The 14,454-nt window shown below is 38.4% G+C and overlaps 1 protein-coding gene across 14 annotated transcripts in view; it reads right to left on the reverse strand.

Moving 5' to 3' along the window:
* The window catches only part of eif4enif1 (eukaryotic translation initiation factor 4E nuclear import factor 1), an 83,286-nt gene that overhangs the window by 39,094 nt on the left and 29,738 nt on the right, over positions 1 to 14,454 (reverse strand). For all 14 annotated transcript variants that reach the window (XM_064297647.1, XM_064297644.1, XM_064297643.1 and 11 more), the window contains exons 3-7: positions 14,056 to 14,129; positions 13,695 to 13,822; positions 12,765 to 13,048; positions 5,061 to 5,259; positions 2,956 to 3,119 (exon numbers count right to left, since the gene is read on the reverse strand). In XM_064297647.1, coding sequence (XP_064153717.1) covers positions 2,956 to 3,119; positions 5,061 to 5,259; positions 12,765 to 13,048; positions 13,695 to 13,822; positions 14,056 to 14,129 — 849 coding nt within the window. The remainder of the gene's footprint in view (positions 1 to 2,955; positions 3,120 to 5,060; positions 5,260 to 12,764; positions 13,049 to 13,694; positions 13,823 to 14,055; positions 14,130 to 14,454) is intronic.

The raw sequence follows: 14,454 nt of genomic DNA on the forward strand, positions 1-14,454 counted from the left end.
CTCAAAAGGTTCCTAGTTCCGGGGTATAGTTCCTGCGGTGGAAACGCGGCTTAAGTGAAAAAGCAAAAAGCCCTGGATTTTAAGTAGGGTTTAAGGGATTCAGTGCACCTGGAATCAGCGACTGATAAAAGCAATCATTTAAGAGAATGCTATTTTTAGAGAATACCATTGAACTATAAAAGATTAACAAATCAAAGCAATTAAGTCTAATATTTGGTTGCATAGCCCTTAAATGCATTAACTATCACGTCTACAACCCACAGGCATCACCAAACATTTGGTATTCTTTGGAAATGCTTTTCCAGGCCTTTAAGCATGATTTATATTTATATATAAGCATGACCCTTGCTACAAGTGTCGCATGAGAAAAATTAACGGAAAAAAGTGTAGCACGTTTCAGGGAAACGTCATTGTTTTCGGTTAATCTGAGTGACAGACCACCTTCTGTTGTCCATTTGCATCATTTTAAAAAAAATTTTTTTAACAGAAGTAGATATAAAATTAATTCCTCACATTTCACCAGGGGCGTCGCAATGTTTTCACAGATGTAATCATCAGCAGTTTGGAGTCTTGTTTCCATAGACAACAGAACCCTCCACAGCTCTTATAAATGCAAAACGTCAAGCGACACTTTAATTTTTGTCGCACGACACGTCGAAATGGTCGTGCGACAAAGTATGTGGCTTTACTGGAGCCACAGCTGCTTTCAGTTGATCTTCGCTTCGAGGGGTTTCTGTCTTCAGACTCCACTTCAGCAAGTAAAATGCATGCTTGGATTTAAATCAGGTGACTGACTTGACTAGTCCAAAACTTTCCACTTTCCATTCCACAATGAGGAATGTTTTTGTTGCATAGGCATTGTTTTGGGTCACTGTCTTGCAGTAGGATGAAATGCCGGCTGATAAGGTTGGAGGAATTTCTTTGTACATAGCCAGACAAAGTTGGTTTGTAAACTTCAAATTCATCCTACTGCAGCCATTCTCCATTACATCATCAATAAAGATGAGAGGGCCTGTTCCAGAAGAAACCACACATGCCCAAGCCATGACACTATCGCCACCACATTTCACATGAGGTGGAATGCGCTGGATCATGGGCTGTTCCTCACGTGGTGCTTTGCTTTGGTAAAGGTTTATGTAGATCTCGTCTGTCCATAAAACGTTTTATGTAAGTCTCATCTGTCCAGGTTCCAGAAGTCTTCTGGCTCATCTCTATTTTCTGGTGAATTTTATTCTGGCCTTTCGATTCTTGCTGTTGATGAGATATTTGAATTCTACAAGGTACCCTCTCAAAGTCTTCCGCTTACGGTGGGTTGTGATATTTTCTTTGCCCTATGGACACTGCTGGTGATGTCACAGACCATTGTTTTTGAGTTTGAGGATTTGTCCGTCATCAACTGAAGACTTCTTTGGCCATCCTGTATAGTGTTTATTACGGAGTGCACCAGGGGATTATTTCTTTCTGAACTGCTGCAGTTGATCTACCCAATTTCTGTGCGATCATTCTTAATGAACTCTGTTTATAGATTACTTGGTTTTCAGGAAAAAGAAAGCATTCAAGTAACAGTTGACACTTGTCAGTCATCAATTGCCTTTCTGTTACACAGCGGAAAGTGAGGGGGCTCAACACAAAAAGAGCTGTACCTGTAAAATGGTAGACCATATACACATGGAAATACCATGAAATAAAAGCAGATTGACCATACTTATGCACTTAGTCTTATGCATTTGAGTTCAGAAAATGAATAAGTATATAACAATACCAACAAATTTCACTCTACTGTTCCCATACTTTTGGAGGGAACTTTATACATTCCAGGAGCTGCACAGCCACATTCAAATCAGCAAGTATCCTCGTGAAAGTCTCATAACTAAGTCATTTTAACATCACATGATCTTAACAGGCAAAAATAAATTGGAATAAAATTCAATTCATATCAAACAGTCAGACTCTATTCCCTGAATGACTGGGAAGAGTTTACAATATTTGAGGTAAACTTAGATAAGATTAATAAGATAATAAATTTTTTATATTAAGCACACACACACTATATCAAATGATTTCAGAAAGATCAGCCACACATTTGCCAAGAATTTCAGTTCAAACATAAATTGATATACAAGCAATAGGAAGGTGTAACCAAAGCATTTTAGGTAAAACAGCCATCACTGCTCTTATGTTGAGCTATTCATTACCCAGCAATTATTTGCCTACAAGATAAGGTAACATATTGCAGATGTCAGAACGGTTATACCTCGGTTAAATTAACATCCTAGCACTACAACAGTTTAAGTTGCTGCGCTCATTTTTTCAAATGCAGTTGTTGACTACTAAAAAGAATGCTGTACAGGTCTCTTATTCTTATCTCTTTTCCAAAGTAGTGTAAGTAATTTTGGTGATGTGGCCTTATTAGATGTGCATTACAGTTTCTATACAAGGGTTCCGGAGAAATTATCGCCATCTTGAACGATCAAAATTAAATATTTAAAATAAAAGGCTGCAGCATAACCACATATACAACACAGATACAAATCGAACCATAGCATCTCAAGAACTAAATGGTGTCTCAATCTGAATCAGAGATGGGCATGAATTTGTACGTCAATTAGCCTTTCCAAACTATGTTCATTTACTATGTGCCTGCAATGGCAAAGAGCAAATACAAGCAGCATCTCTTCCAATAAGCGGAAATCTAGAAAAATTCTAAAACATGCAACACCTTGCTCTGCTTAAACCACCACCACAGGAAGCAATGGGGTCCAACTCCCAGAGAATGAAAACAGGAAAGCCATCACAATGTGTGAAACCTGCAACCGGTGTTGATACCTGGCTAATGAGGGATATTGGAAACAGAAATGAGAGATAGAAACCAAGAGAAAGACATTGTGCATTCACCATAAGGTGCAGTATCTACCATAATCCCAGAGAAAACAAGAATTGCAACATAGCTCTTACTGATGCCAAGCCAGGCATGGTCTTCTCCAGGTTGAAGAACTCATTGAAGTCAAACTCCCCAGCAGCTGGCTCTGGACGCCCATCGCCGTGTGGAACCTCCTGGTCCAACGTGGTTTTTTTCTCCAGCTCTGGTTCCTCTGTCAGACCGCCATTACACTCTACGGCTGAAGAAGCATCACACTGTCATTTTACACGGACCACACTCTCCTTAAACGAACAATCACAGCTATAAGAAACAACCATTACCAACCCAAGTGCTGAAATTTAGGTGATGCTTGACGTTAACACCACCTAGATTCAGGCAAGTTGCTGGTGACTGCCAATTCAGTCAGGCTTACATACCAGTATTCCAGCAGGTGATCATTTAGTTTAAATTGTGCTGGCCCCTTTTAGCATAGGAGTTTCCATTTCACTCAAATCAGTGACACAAAACAGGGTCTCGTATGTAGCGAATAACAAATGTCATGCAAAAGCATTGCCATTAATAACGGGATAACATGGTTCTGATTGTTGTGATTTGCAGTCATAAAAAATGTGTCATTTTGGGGTAAAATTCCCCTGTAATTACAAGCATGGCAGAACAAGAAACAGGAAAATGCCATGTAACTTAGACTCTAGTTTCTATGAACATTTGTTTTTTGATCGACAAGCTACATTTTTAATTAAGAGAAATGTCAAGAATAGATTCCTAAAAGCCCTAGAATTGAAATGCACTCTTGCTGCTTTGTGATATTCACACCATACACAAGATGCATCTTCCACACAACAGAAAATTGAATGCTTAGTGAAAAGATAAGCTCACTGCTGTGTTCTCTCTAACACAGGAAGATATCAAACAATGGGAAAAATCTAATATGTAAAGAGGACTTTCTACCATCTTGGTAATTTAATAAGTGCATGAGTTCATTTTGATTCATTGTATTTAATTCCTGCTTATTTAAAAATATATGTATAGTGCTAGGACAAGGTCAAGTCTGCTTGTGTTCATCAAAACTAGTGACAAGGTTTTAATCTACCACGGTATAAAGACCAGTTTGTATTTTGAATCCACTGCCAGTGCTGTTTTATGAACAGTTTAATTTACTTCCAAACCATTTTAACTTTTGCAACCTCACCTGCATGATTCCAGATGCAGAACATTATACAAGTACAACAAAAAAAACACCAAAGCTCCATATAGATATTAGCTACAGGCCACATCCTTTTCAAATTACATAAGCAGTTTCGCCCCCTCAATTTCTAATCTACAAATTGAACCTACACAAAGGTCTCAGTTTCATTCCTGGAAAATTTTATATTTAAAAAAAACAAAAACAAACATACAATATATTGCAGAGTGCTCCATCGTTGCAATAATAAACATAAAAGTTAAAACCATATGACCATTCTAGGTAATTGTCAGTGCAATATTGTATGGCTTTTATTGCTGTTATACTATAGAGAAATGAGGGGAGCAACTAGTATTCAGTGAGCATGTTGTGGCAAAAGGCATAAAACTATGGTCATCTGCCAGAAGCCAGAACAAATGCAAAGGACAACTACTGGTCTGGTGTGCGTATCATCTTCAAGAAGCAAAAGTACAGTGGCTAACCATTTTAACCACACGCAAGCTATCAAATAGTTCATTCTGAAGTTTAAACTGTTTTTATGGCAAAATTTTGACTTACAAATGCCTGCTTCAGACCTTATTATTGCAGCAAAAAACAAAAAAAAAACAAAAAAAACATACCATGTCAAATCACAAAAATACACTTGGAAAGGAATAGATTACTTATGCTCAGATGAAGCATACAATATACTGCTTACTAAATTATACTTTGATTATATATATTTATCATTTAAATAAAAAAAAAATTACTACATTAAAACACTGATAATTTAAGTTGGACAAAAACAAAAACTGATACTTCGCAAAGGCTAAATTTCAGCCTGAGCCTGTTTTAAACCACATCCTTTCCTCCTAACGGACTTTTCAGACTAAGAGTATTACAGACCCGTTAGAGCCATTTCACTCGATAGGAAAACAACTCAATTAAAGTTTGCATATGCCCTTAACTTGGCAAAGTGAAAGAATCTCCCATAGATGAGTGTCCTTGTTGACTTGCCTTCTCTCACGGATTCTGATCGCTTCCTGGAACGCTTTGGTCGCCGTTTGTCTTCTTCCAGGATCTTTTCATCAAAACCAATAAGCTCAATTGTCTCCGACTGACTGGTGGGCCCTCCTGAAAACCACTCTGGCTCCTCTTCAGCATAAGAGTCATTCCTTCTCCTCTCGCTGAACACTCGCTTATCTCCAAATTCCCTCTGCAAAAAAATAAATAAAAATTCACTCAGCTTGAGAAAACTAAATTTAATACATTAAACAGCATCATCATTGAACTACCCTGCAACGAACAGCACTAGATAAAGTTCCACCATTTTGCACAGGAAGTAACTTACAAATGTGGTATAGCGCAAGTTCATGTTGGACAATTTGGATTAGTAGGATGTTTCTCCTCACAGTGAAATATGAAACATCAAGTCGGGTGTAAAGATTCACCTATCCAAGTATCCAAGATGCAACTGCATTGATTCAAAAATTTAAAACCGATCCAAATTGAGAGGGAAACCGGTTAAAAATATCTGGCAATTATATCTGTAAAAATAACAACTCTAATTTCTTTAGTGTGGCAGTGCGAGTGCACTACCGTGTTATTATAAATAGTATTATTTCCCATCATAATGAATAATGTCAGTCAAATATTCAATGTACAAACAAATTCTGAACAGTTTTGGCTTTTACCATGCTTTTTAACACCAACTTATGTGAAAGATTAACATTGACTCAAGATTTAGAATAAAGTATCACATCAGAACTGAATGGGAGCTAAATTTAATTAAATCAGAGCTTACTCAAATGCATTCATACACACACACAAACACACACAGACAGGTGACAAATCAAAGAAAAAAAGCATCACAGTAAGGTGCTGGGCCACCACGAGCTGGCAGAACAGCTGCATTGCGCCTTGGCATAAATTTTGCAAGTCTCTGGAACTCTACTGGAGGGATGGAATTTAAGTCTTCCAAAAGATATTCCCTCATTTGGTGTTTTGATGATGGTGGTGGAGAGCACTGTCAAATACCTCGGTCCAAAATCTCCCATAGGTGTTCAACTTGGTTGAGACCTGGTGACTGCGAAGGCCACAGCATATAATTCACATCACTCTCATACTCATCAAATCATTCAGTGACCCCCTCGTGCCCTGTGGATGACAGCATTGTCATCTGGGCAGAGACCACTCCCATCAGGATATAAATGTTTCATCATAGGATAAAGGTGATCACTCAGAATAACTTTCTACTGATTTGCAGTGGGCCATCCCTCTAAGCGAACAAGTGGACCCAAACCATGCCAGGAAAATCACAGCTTAACAGAGCCACTGGACCCCCACACTTTAGGGGTCAAGCATTCAGGCCCACCCCATTCTCGTCCAGATGACTGACATAATATTGAACTATACAGAACAGGAGTTCAGCAGTCCAGGAAGATCGCTTTCATTGCAAGTTTCCTTGCTGGGTAGCAGAGGCGAGTTAGTTAGGCTACTGTTAGAGAGTGAGAGTGTGAGAGAGAGAGACAGAATTGGTGTTGTACCATTAGCATATGGATTTTCAGCAAACAAAGACCTCAGTTAGCCAGCTAATTGCTAGCGCTAGTGATTTAATTAGCCAGCTAACATTTGCCTAAACTAGCTAACTTCTTATGTTAGCTTTTGGGCTCAGTAAGTCGGAGTGTTAAAAACTCAGTCTGACAAGGTTGGGTGGCTAGCTAGCTAACAGAGAGCTTGCTGACGAGTCGCATGTATTGTTGGTCTACTACTAGACCCTGAGGAATTGCAGTTTGCATCCAAACACTAATTAATATGTATTCTGCAACTTTCGATCAAAGTAGGATAAATCCCATAGTATACAAACATAATATTATGTAATTCCAGAATCCTGATGTGCCCGATGTCTGAACATGAGACCAACATGAGCACCAATTCACCTCATAGGCCACTATAGTTACACCAATAGCCTAGTGACATTCTACTGGCAGTTCATTGCATTTTAACAAATCAGAAACATTTCCATAGATTCGTGAAATGGACAGTGTTATTGTTTCCTCAGGATCCACAGTGAAAAACAATTATTTCCTGTGGAAACACCTGAAATCAAATTGGTTTGTAATAAATACGCCCATTGGAAACTGTTGGTTGGATAAATCCATTCATGCATAATCATATATGAAAATGCCAGTTGCCACCATGCTTATTCATGCTTAGAGTCAAGCACAACTACAGTAACATACGTAAGTATAGTAACATTCATATACAAGCCAATAAATAAAATCTGCTTTCCCAGTCGTAAATTGCTTAATTTGTCTGTAGGATATAAGCCACAAAAACGAGCTGATATTTTGTTATCCGTTGTTAGCAATCTAGCTTTCGGATAGGATGTGATATTACCTATTGAACCACACACACACACACATTTGGCAAAATACCTGGCATAACTGGGGAAATTTGAGTTCTCGGCCATCTCTGCTTTCTAAAATTTGGATTATGGGATCATGTCAGATTCTGCGGAATGGTCTTTCAATCTCTGTAGGCATGAGCACTTAAAATTAGAGCCTGACCGATATATCGGTTGACTTTTTTGACAACATTGGAATCGGCAGTTATGCCGCCGATGTGTCCCGATTTTTAAATAAGTACAATAAACAAAAAAAAAACGATTATCTGTACGTGTCTGTTCGAACGTTTTAATTGCTATTGACTAAAATTATCCAGTAGAGGGAGCTCTAGTACAAGTGTGAACTGCAGCAGCTGACGCGCTACTTCTCTAATAAGATGTTTGTCACTCGTGCCTCATCCAATATTCTCCACTGCAAGACTTGTCTGCACAGATTCGATTGCCGCGATAAAGGTATGTATATTTAGTGAAAGTTTTTAAATTCGTTTATACGACCACTGTTTATCAATCCTCATTATCAAGCGAGCGAGCTAGCTAAAATTTGGTTCACTGTAGCAAGCTAGCTGGCTAGCAAGCCTTTATGAAGTGGAAGTGAGCACATAAGCAGCGTAGGATCTACATTTCCAGAGGACATCGCTGTATTCTCAAATAACCAGCCAAAATAAAATGGTGATTGAATGCATCACACATTTGTTTTTTTAAATCTGAGATAATGATATTAGCTACTATGATGCTGTGTCAATAGCCAACGCGTTATTGAAAGCGAGTGTGTCATCTAGTCATGCGTCATCGTAGCAAGCTAACCAGACAGTAAAAACGCCAATAAAACGCTTAATTTTAAGCCATGTTAATCTAGCTTTGTAGAGAGAAGCATGAGAGAAGCATTGCTGTTGGAGAAGTGAATCAACCAACAGTTAGCGCGGGTAACCTGCACGAAAGCGCATTGTAGTTTTTTTCACATATTTCATCCAGTCAATTTAATTTCATCTAACGTTACACTTGATTCACTCTTTAGCTCCGCTAGATAAATGTCTTACTCTTTGAGATCATGTAGTAGAAATAAAATAAGAATATAATTAATTTAACTTACTAAGAATATATAAGAAATAATGAGGCTGTGTCAATAGCTAATGCGTTATTGCGAGCGAGTGTGTCATCTAGTCACGCGTCAGAGTGCATTGTAGTTATTTTCTCCACCGAATTCTTATGACAGGGAAGCTCGCTAGCTAGATAGTCTTACTCTTTGAGATCATGTAGTAGGAATAAAATAAGAATATAATTAATGTACTGAGAATAGATACTAAGAAATAATAAATTAATAACAACAATAATAATAATATTCATAAAAATACATGTTTGAAACTGGAAAACTGATTTTTTTTATTTTTTTTATTAATTTTTTATAGATGGCTGGAAAAGAAAGGAGTAAAAGCAAGGTGTGGAGTTATTTTGATTTCACACACTTAGATGGTGTTAATATATTTAATTTAATAATTTAAAAATCATCTTTTACATTTTTTTTATCTAAAAAGTTCTTTGTGTGTTTATTTTTATTTGTTTGCTTAAGTTAAATGTTCTTAAATATAGAAACTTTAATAAAATATAGGTTTTTAAAATTAATTTGAAAATGTTGCACTTTTTGACAAAATATCGGTCAAAACATCGGTAATCGGTGGGCTAGGACTCTCCAAAATGGGGATTGGCATCGGACCCAAAAATCTGGCATCGGTCGGGCTCTACTTAAAATGTGAAGAGACTTCCACGGTAACATGCATCAATATATCCTTCACCGGGCAGAGGCAAGGAGCCGAGTTTGGAGCCACATCGCTCGTCTCCTCCAACATTGGGACATTGGAGAGATGGAGGACACAAAGATTGGTATCCGGGGCACCGAGGAAACAAGGTGGTCGTGGAGGAAAGGAGGATGCATTTTTTTCAAGCAATGGGAAGCACCCAAAGATGATTCAAAATTATCTGATCAAAGCCATTGCTTATGGTGCAGGTGGTAAGGGAGTGAAAGCCAAGGCGCCATGGCAAATAAATGAGGACGGACATCTCCTGCAAAGCTCAGTGGTCCATAATTCTGCATAGCTGATGCTGCAAGAATAACTGAACGTTCATTGGGTTCTCTGATGTGTCATCAGGCAGGGAAACAGTGTTTCATTTTATGAATTTCAAGATGGGTGGTTATGATTACAAACAGAAACTGGTCAGACAAACATACGATGGTGCAGCTGTTATGGCAGTGTGCCTGTAGAAATTTGAGGCAACTACTTCACTCTGGTGGTAAGGTTCAACGCGTGAGGTTTAGATTCACAAAGGGCTGGATGCAGTGAAACCTGGGTGTGCTCAATCAGTTAATCTAATTATCAATGAAATCAGGTTATTTGGTTGATTGAGTAACTAAGGGGGCAGTTACTTTTTCACATGGTTGATATGGGTGTTTGAAATTTTTTTAAATTAAATAAATGACATGGTAATTAAAAAATATGTTTTGAGTTTACTCCGGTTCCCTAATATTAGGCTACATTTTGCCTAACGATCTGAAACCATACAGTTTGACAAATATGCAATAATAGAGGAAATCAGCAAGGGGGCAAAGAATTTCATGACAGTTACAACTTATTACAATATTACATTATTTTGTTTATCTATTGAATGATGAGACAGGTGATGAGAACCTGACTTAAATGTAAGTACATTCATTGTATTCTGTTTGATGTTCCTTTGAAAGAACGCAGCTAAATGTAAATGGCACAGCCATAGTGATGAGTTTTAAAGCAATTTAAACCTGTTTTAAATGGGCCAGAAGTTCTTTTCTGCCTATAGCTGGCGATGTGACATGGTCAGCATGTAACAACCCAGACATGGGGTGATGGTAAGTTCTCTCCACCAACAATTCTGGATGTGCGTGTACTGTCTGTCCGTGTGTGTGTCTGTGTAAGCACAATGTAAATAAGTGAATGACAAGCCCCACCCGCCCCCTCTATTAGCCATTTAGAGCAATAGCTTCAGTAACATTTGGTGGTCGTTTAGTTTAAACGGTTTGAGAATTTTTTTTAAAAAGGAGGGGATATTTACATATTTCTTTAATATTCAACATGCATGCACGCGACTGAATCGACAAATCAACAAATTGTTCACATCCATATCAGATACGTAGGTCAAACTGTAGGCTTACCAAAATTAACCATTTGGAACATCATTAAGAAGAGAGCACTGGCAAGCTCAGTAACTGCAAAGGTCCTGGTAAGCCAAGGAAGAACTCTGCAACTAATGACTGAAGAATTCTCATCATAATGAAGAGAAACCCCCAAACACCTGTCTGACAGATCAGAAACATACTTCAGGAGGCAGGCATGGACGTGACAGTGACTACTGTCTGCAGAAGACCACATGAACAAAATCACAGAGGCTAGACTGCAAGAGGAATACCACTAGTTAGTGGCAAAGACAGGATGGCCAAGTTAGTTTGGAGTACCGAAAAGCCCGCAGTTCTGAGAAAATGTATTGTAGACAGATTAAATAAAGATTCACTTGTGTCAAGCAAAGTGTGGAGGCCAAAAGGAACTGCCCAAGATAAAAAGCACCCCCCTCATCTGTGAAATATGGTGGTGGGGAGTGTTATGGTTTCAGTATGTATGGCTGCCACAGGTACCGGCTCACTTGTCTTCACTGATGATCTAAACTGCTGGTAGCAGCAGTTTATCTTCAAGTTCAAGCAAATGCCTAAAAACTCATTGGATGGAGCTTCGTCCAACAGTAACACAATGATCCCAAACAAATTGCTAAAGCCTCAGAATTTTTCAAAGCCAAAAAATTGAAAATTCTTGACTGGCCAAGTCGTTCACATTTTCTGAATTCAATTGAACGTCATGTTTCCATACACTTAAGAGAAAACTTATTTGGCAATTAGCCGCCTGAAATGAGGAGGAGCTGAAGTTGGTTGCAGTACAGGCCTGGCAGAGCATCACCAAAAATGACACTCGGCACCTGTTGACAAAGTACTCAGCATGACTACTTTCATTAACATAACTATGTTCCAAACATAGTGCCATAAAATGGGGCGGTGATGTATAAAAAGTGTTGTTAGTAGTACAGTGAAAAAATTGTATGAAAATACCCTGAAATAAAAGCAGTTTAACCACATGTGAATTGTTTGATTAAAAATCAGAAACTGTGGAGTACAGCACCGAATCAAGAATGGAGGGGGAGGGGGAAAAAAAAAAAAAAAAAAAAAAGGCTTTGTTCCAAACATTATGGAGCTCACTGTATACACACACAGTACAGGCCAAAGGTATTGGGCCACCTCAGGAATATAACAAACCAAAGTAACAAGATGTTTTCCCCCTAATTTCTACCCACAATAACACAAAATGAGTTTTATGAAAAAAAAAAACAATCTTAGACACGACTTTCCTCAGAATAGCCTCTCTTTAGATAGCCTGTCTTTAATCACAATTAAACCAATAATTGGAAGTCTATCCAATCATTTTGCTAATGGGGTGGGAAGGAAGTGGAGGGGGATTTAAGTTAATGAAATCTCATCTACCTTAAGTTTTTTTTAAAAACCAAAGGTACCCCCATACCATTGGACTGTAGTGTTAAGGTTAGTAAAATAGGCACTAAAGCTGCAATAAATATGGCAAAGGAGCCGGCATTAGGCTTAGATGAGCAGGGCCAAGTAAACACTGTGGCAAGGTTATTCCCCCTTGAGAAATTGCAAAGAAGCTTCTCCTGTTAACATTATTGTCCATCAGCTGGACCCTTCTGAATGTGTACTGAACACTGCACATGGAAATCTTATGCTTCTTTGCAATTCATCATTGGGACTAACCTTCTTGCCACAATGTTTACTAGGTCCCGCACATCTGAGCCCTACTCTTCCTTTGTCATATTTCTCCCAGCTTAATGCCTACTTTACATGCACCACATTGTAAAGTTATTAGGCTACCTGGGGCTTAAAAAATAGATTAAGGTATATCAGATTTCACTCAATTTAATTACCCCTCCACCTCCCACTGAAAAATGATTGGATAGACTAATTCTATAAAAGACTACTATAAATTTTCTAAGTTATTATTTCTAAGTAAAGGTAATCGGTGTTATTGTAAGAAGAAATAGAAAAGAAAAATTTGTACTTTGGTTTGTTATTCAATAAATGTGCATGCATTAACTGAATTCCTCTCTACCTAAAGTATTTTTTATTTTTAACTATAGGTGTCCTAATACTTTTGGCCTGCACTGTACATACACACACACACACACGAATGAACATTTTTTGAGGCATGTTAATTTGGGCAAAAGGTACAAACTCTGAATCTCTTGTCCTTGTAGTCTCGTTCCCGCTCCCTCTCCCGGACATCCTTGTCAACGCGCGTGTCCCTCTCAAAGCCGCGGCCTGCAATGATGCGACCACTGCCTATGCGCCTTGTCCCACCCAAACGCAGTGTCTCATTCTCCTTGTTTTCAAGGGGGCTGCCAGTCCTGCGGGCAGGGAGAACTGATGCCACACTACCCTGGCAGCCCCCTCCAAAGCTACGGCGTTGAGGACTGAGAACAACATCCAGGTCATCCTCCTTCAGCCGTTCACGAGGGTCTGGGGGTTAGACATTGGGGGGGGAGATGTAATTACAACAGGGTCAATACAGCTTGTGACAACCAGTAGAATTTACATTTAAGTTCAAAGGGCAGTTTGATCATTTTTTCCATTCAAGAAAGAAAATAATCTACTATTCTATAATCTTAGTGCCAGCTCTATGCAGTTGTGTCCTCACAAAGACAATTCAAACACAAACCACTAATGTTCTATTACAGTTCAAATGAGGAATTCAGTCGATGTGGTCAATTCTGAATGTCACTCAAATTTTCAGAATTTGTCCCAATGGTTCAAACTAAAAATGAGCCCGGCAAGCCAACCAAATGGTTCCAAGCCATGGTTCAATATTTGAACACTATTATAATGGTTGTAAAAAACTGAATAAAAAAAAAAAAAATCGAAATCTTTTTCCAAGCGTTCCGAGTGTTCTAGCCTTTTCGGAGGATAATGTAAAAATTAGAATGGCCCACTTCACCCATCCTAGTAACTTAAGCAGGGGGGCAGTGTTGGTGTTAAGATGACAGTTTCTGTAGTAGTTTCCCCTACGGTAACAGCTGGTTTGAATTTCATTCATCGCAGAATATAGCCAGATTCAAGATAATCCAAAAATCCAGCAACATGTTAAATCTAAGTAAGATGCATTTACCTGCAATTCTGCGTTTCAAAACTACCCTGTCATCCGCATACTCTTTTTTAATCCCTTCCACAGGTGAGCTTCTCTCTGAGCTGGGATACAGGGAAGCATGCCACTTCTCTGGGTCCCACACACCATCACTGTAAAAAGTTAATACACCACATTGGTACTAGTTAACAAAACAACATAATGCACCAATTTAAGCAAGCATTTTCAACATCACATCAGCCACATATCAAAAAATATAAATAAAAATTGCTTAAATAGTACCTTAGGTTAATAAAGTTTGACAAGGGTAGTAGCAAACCAATGTGTTGCACAAGATTACCCAAAAAAGTGAATGAATTCAAACCATTAAAAAACTTTTTTTTACCTGTCATATTTCTCCAACAGACATACTGGTCTTTCATTGGAGCATGGCAACTGCTTTATTTCCAAAAGTTCCTCCTGTAAAAATTGAATAGAATGTGATTTATTGTACTGTAAGAACACAAACTTGCAAAAAATAAAAAAATTTTTTTAAATTAAATCATGTGTACCACCCTACTGATAAGATGTACACAGGTAATCAAATGCAATTCAGCTCCAAGTCTCCAGAATATTTCAGCTTAAAAGATCATCAGGCCTTTTCTAGAAATTTTACTGTCACTTAATTGTATCTTTGTCACACGTCAGCATGACACCCCGGGAGGGAGATGCGGCAGTTCCGGGAAACAAGATTAGTTGCCGCATGGGGAGAGCGCGTATCCACACAAACTCGAAATCAAATAAA

Source organism: Anguilla rostrata, chromosome 10 (genome assembly GCF_018555375.3).
Source record: "Anguilla rostrata isolate EN2019 chromosome 10, ASM1855537v3, whole genome shotgun sequence".
Lineage (NCBI taxonomy): Eukaryota > Metazoa > Chordata > Actinopteri > Anguilliformes > Anguillidae > Anguilla > Anguilla rostrata.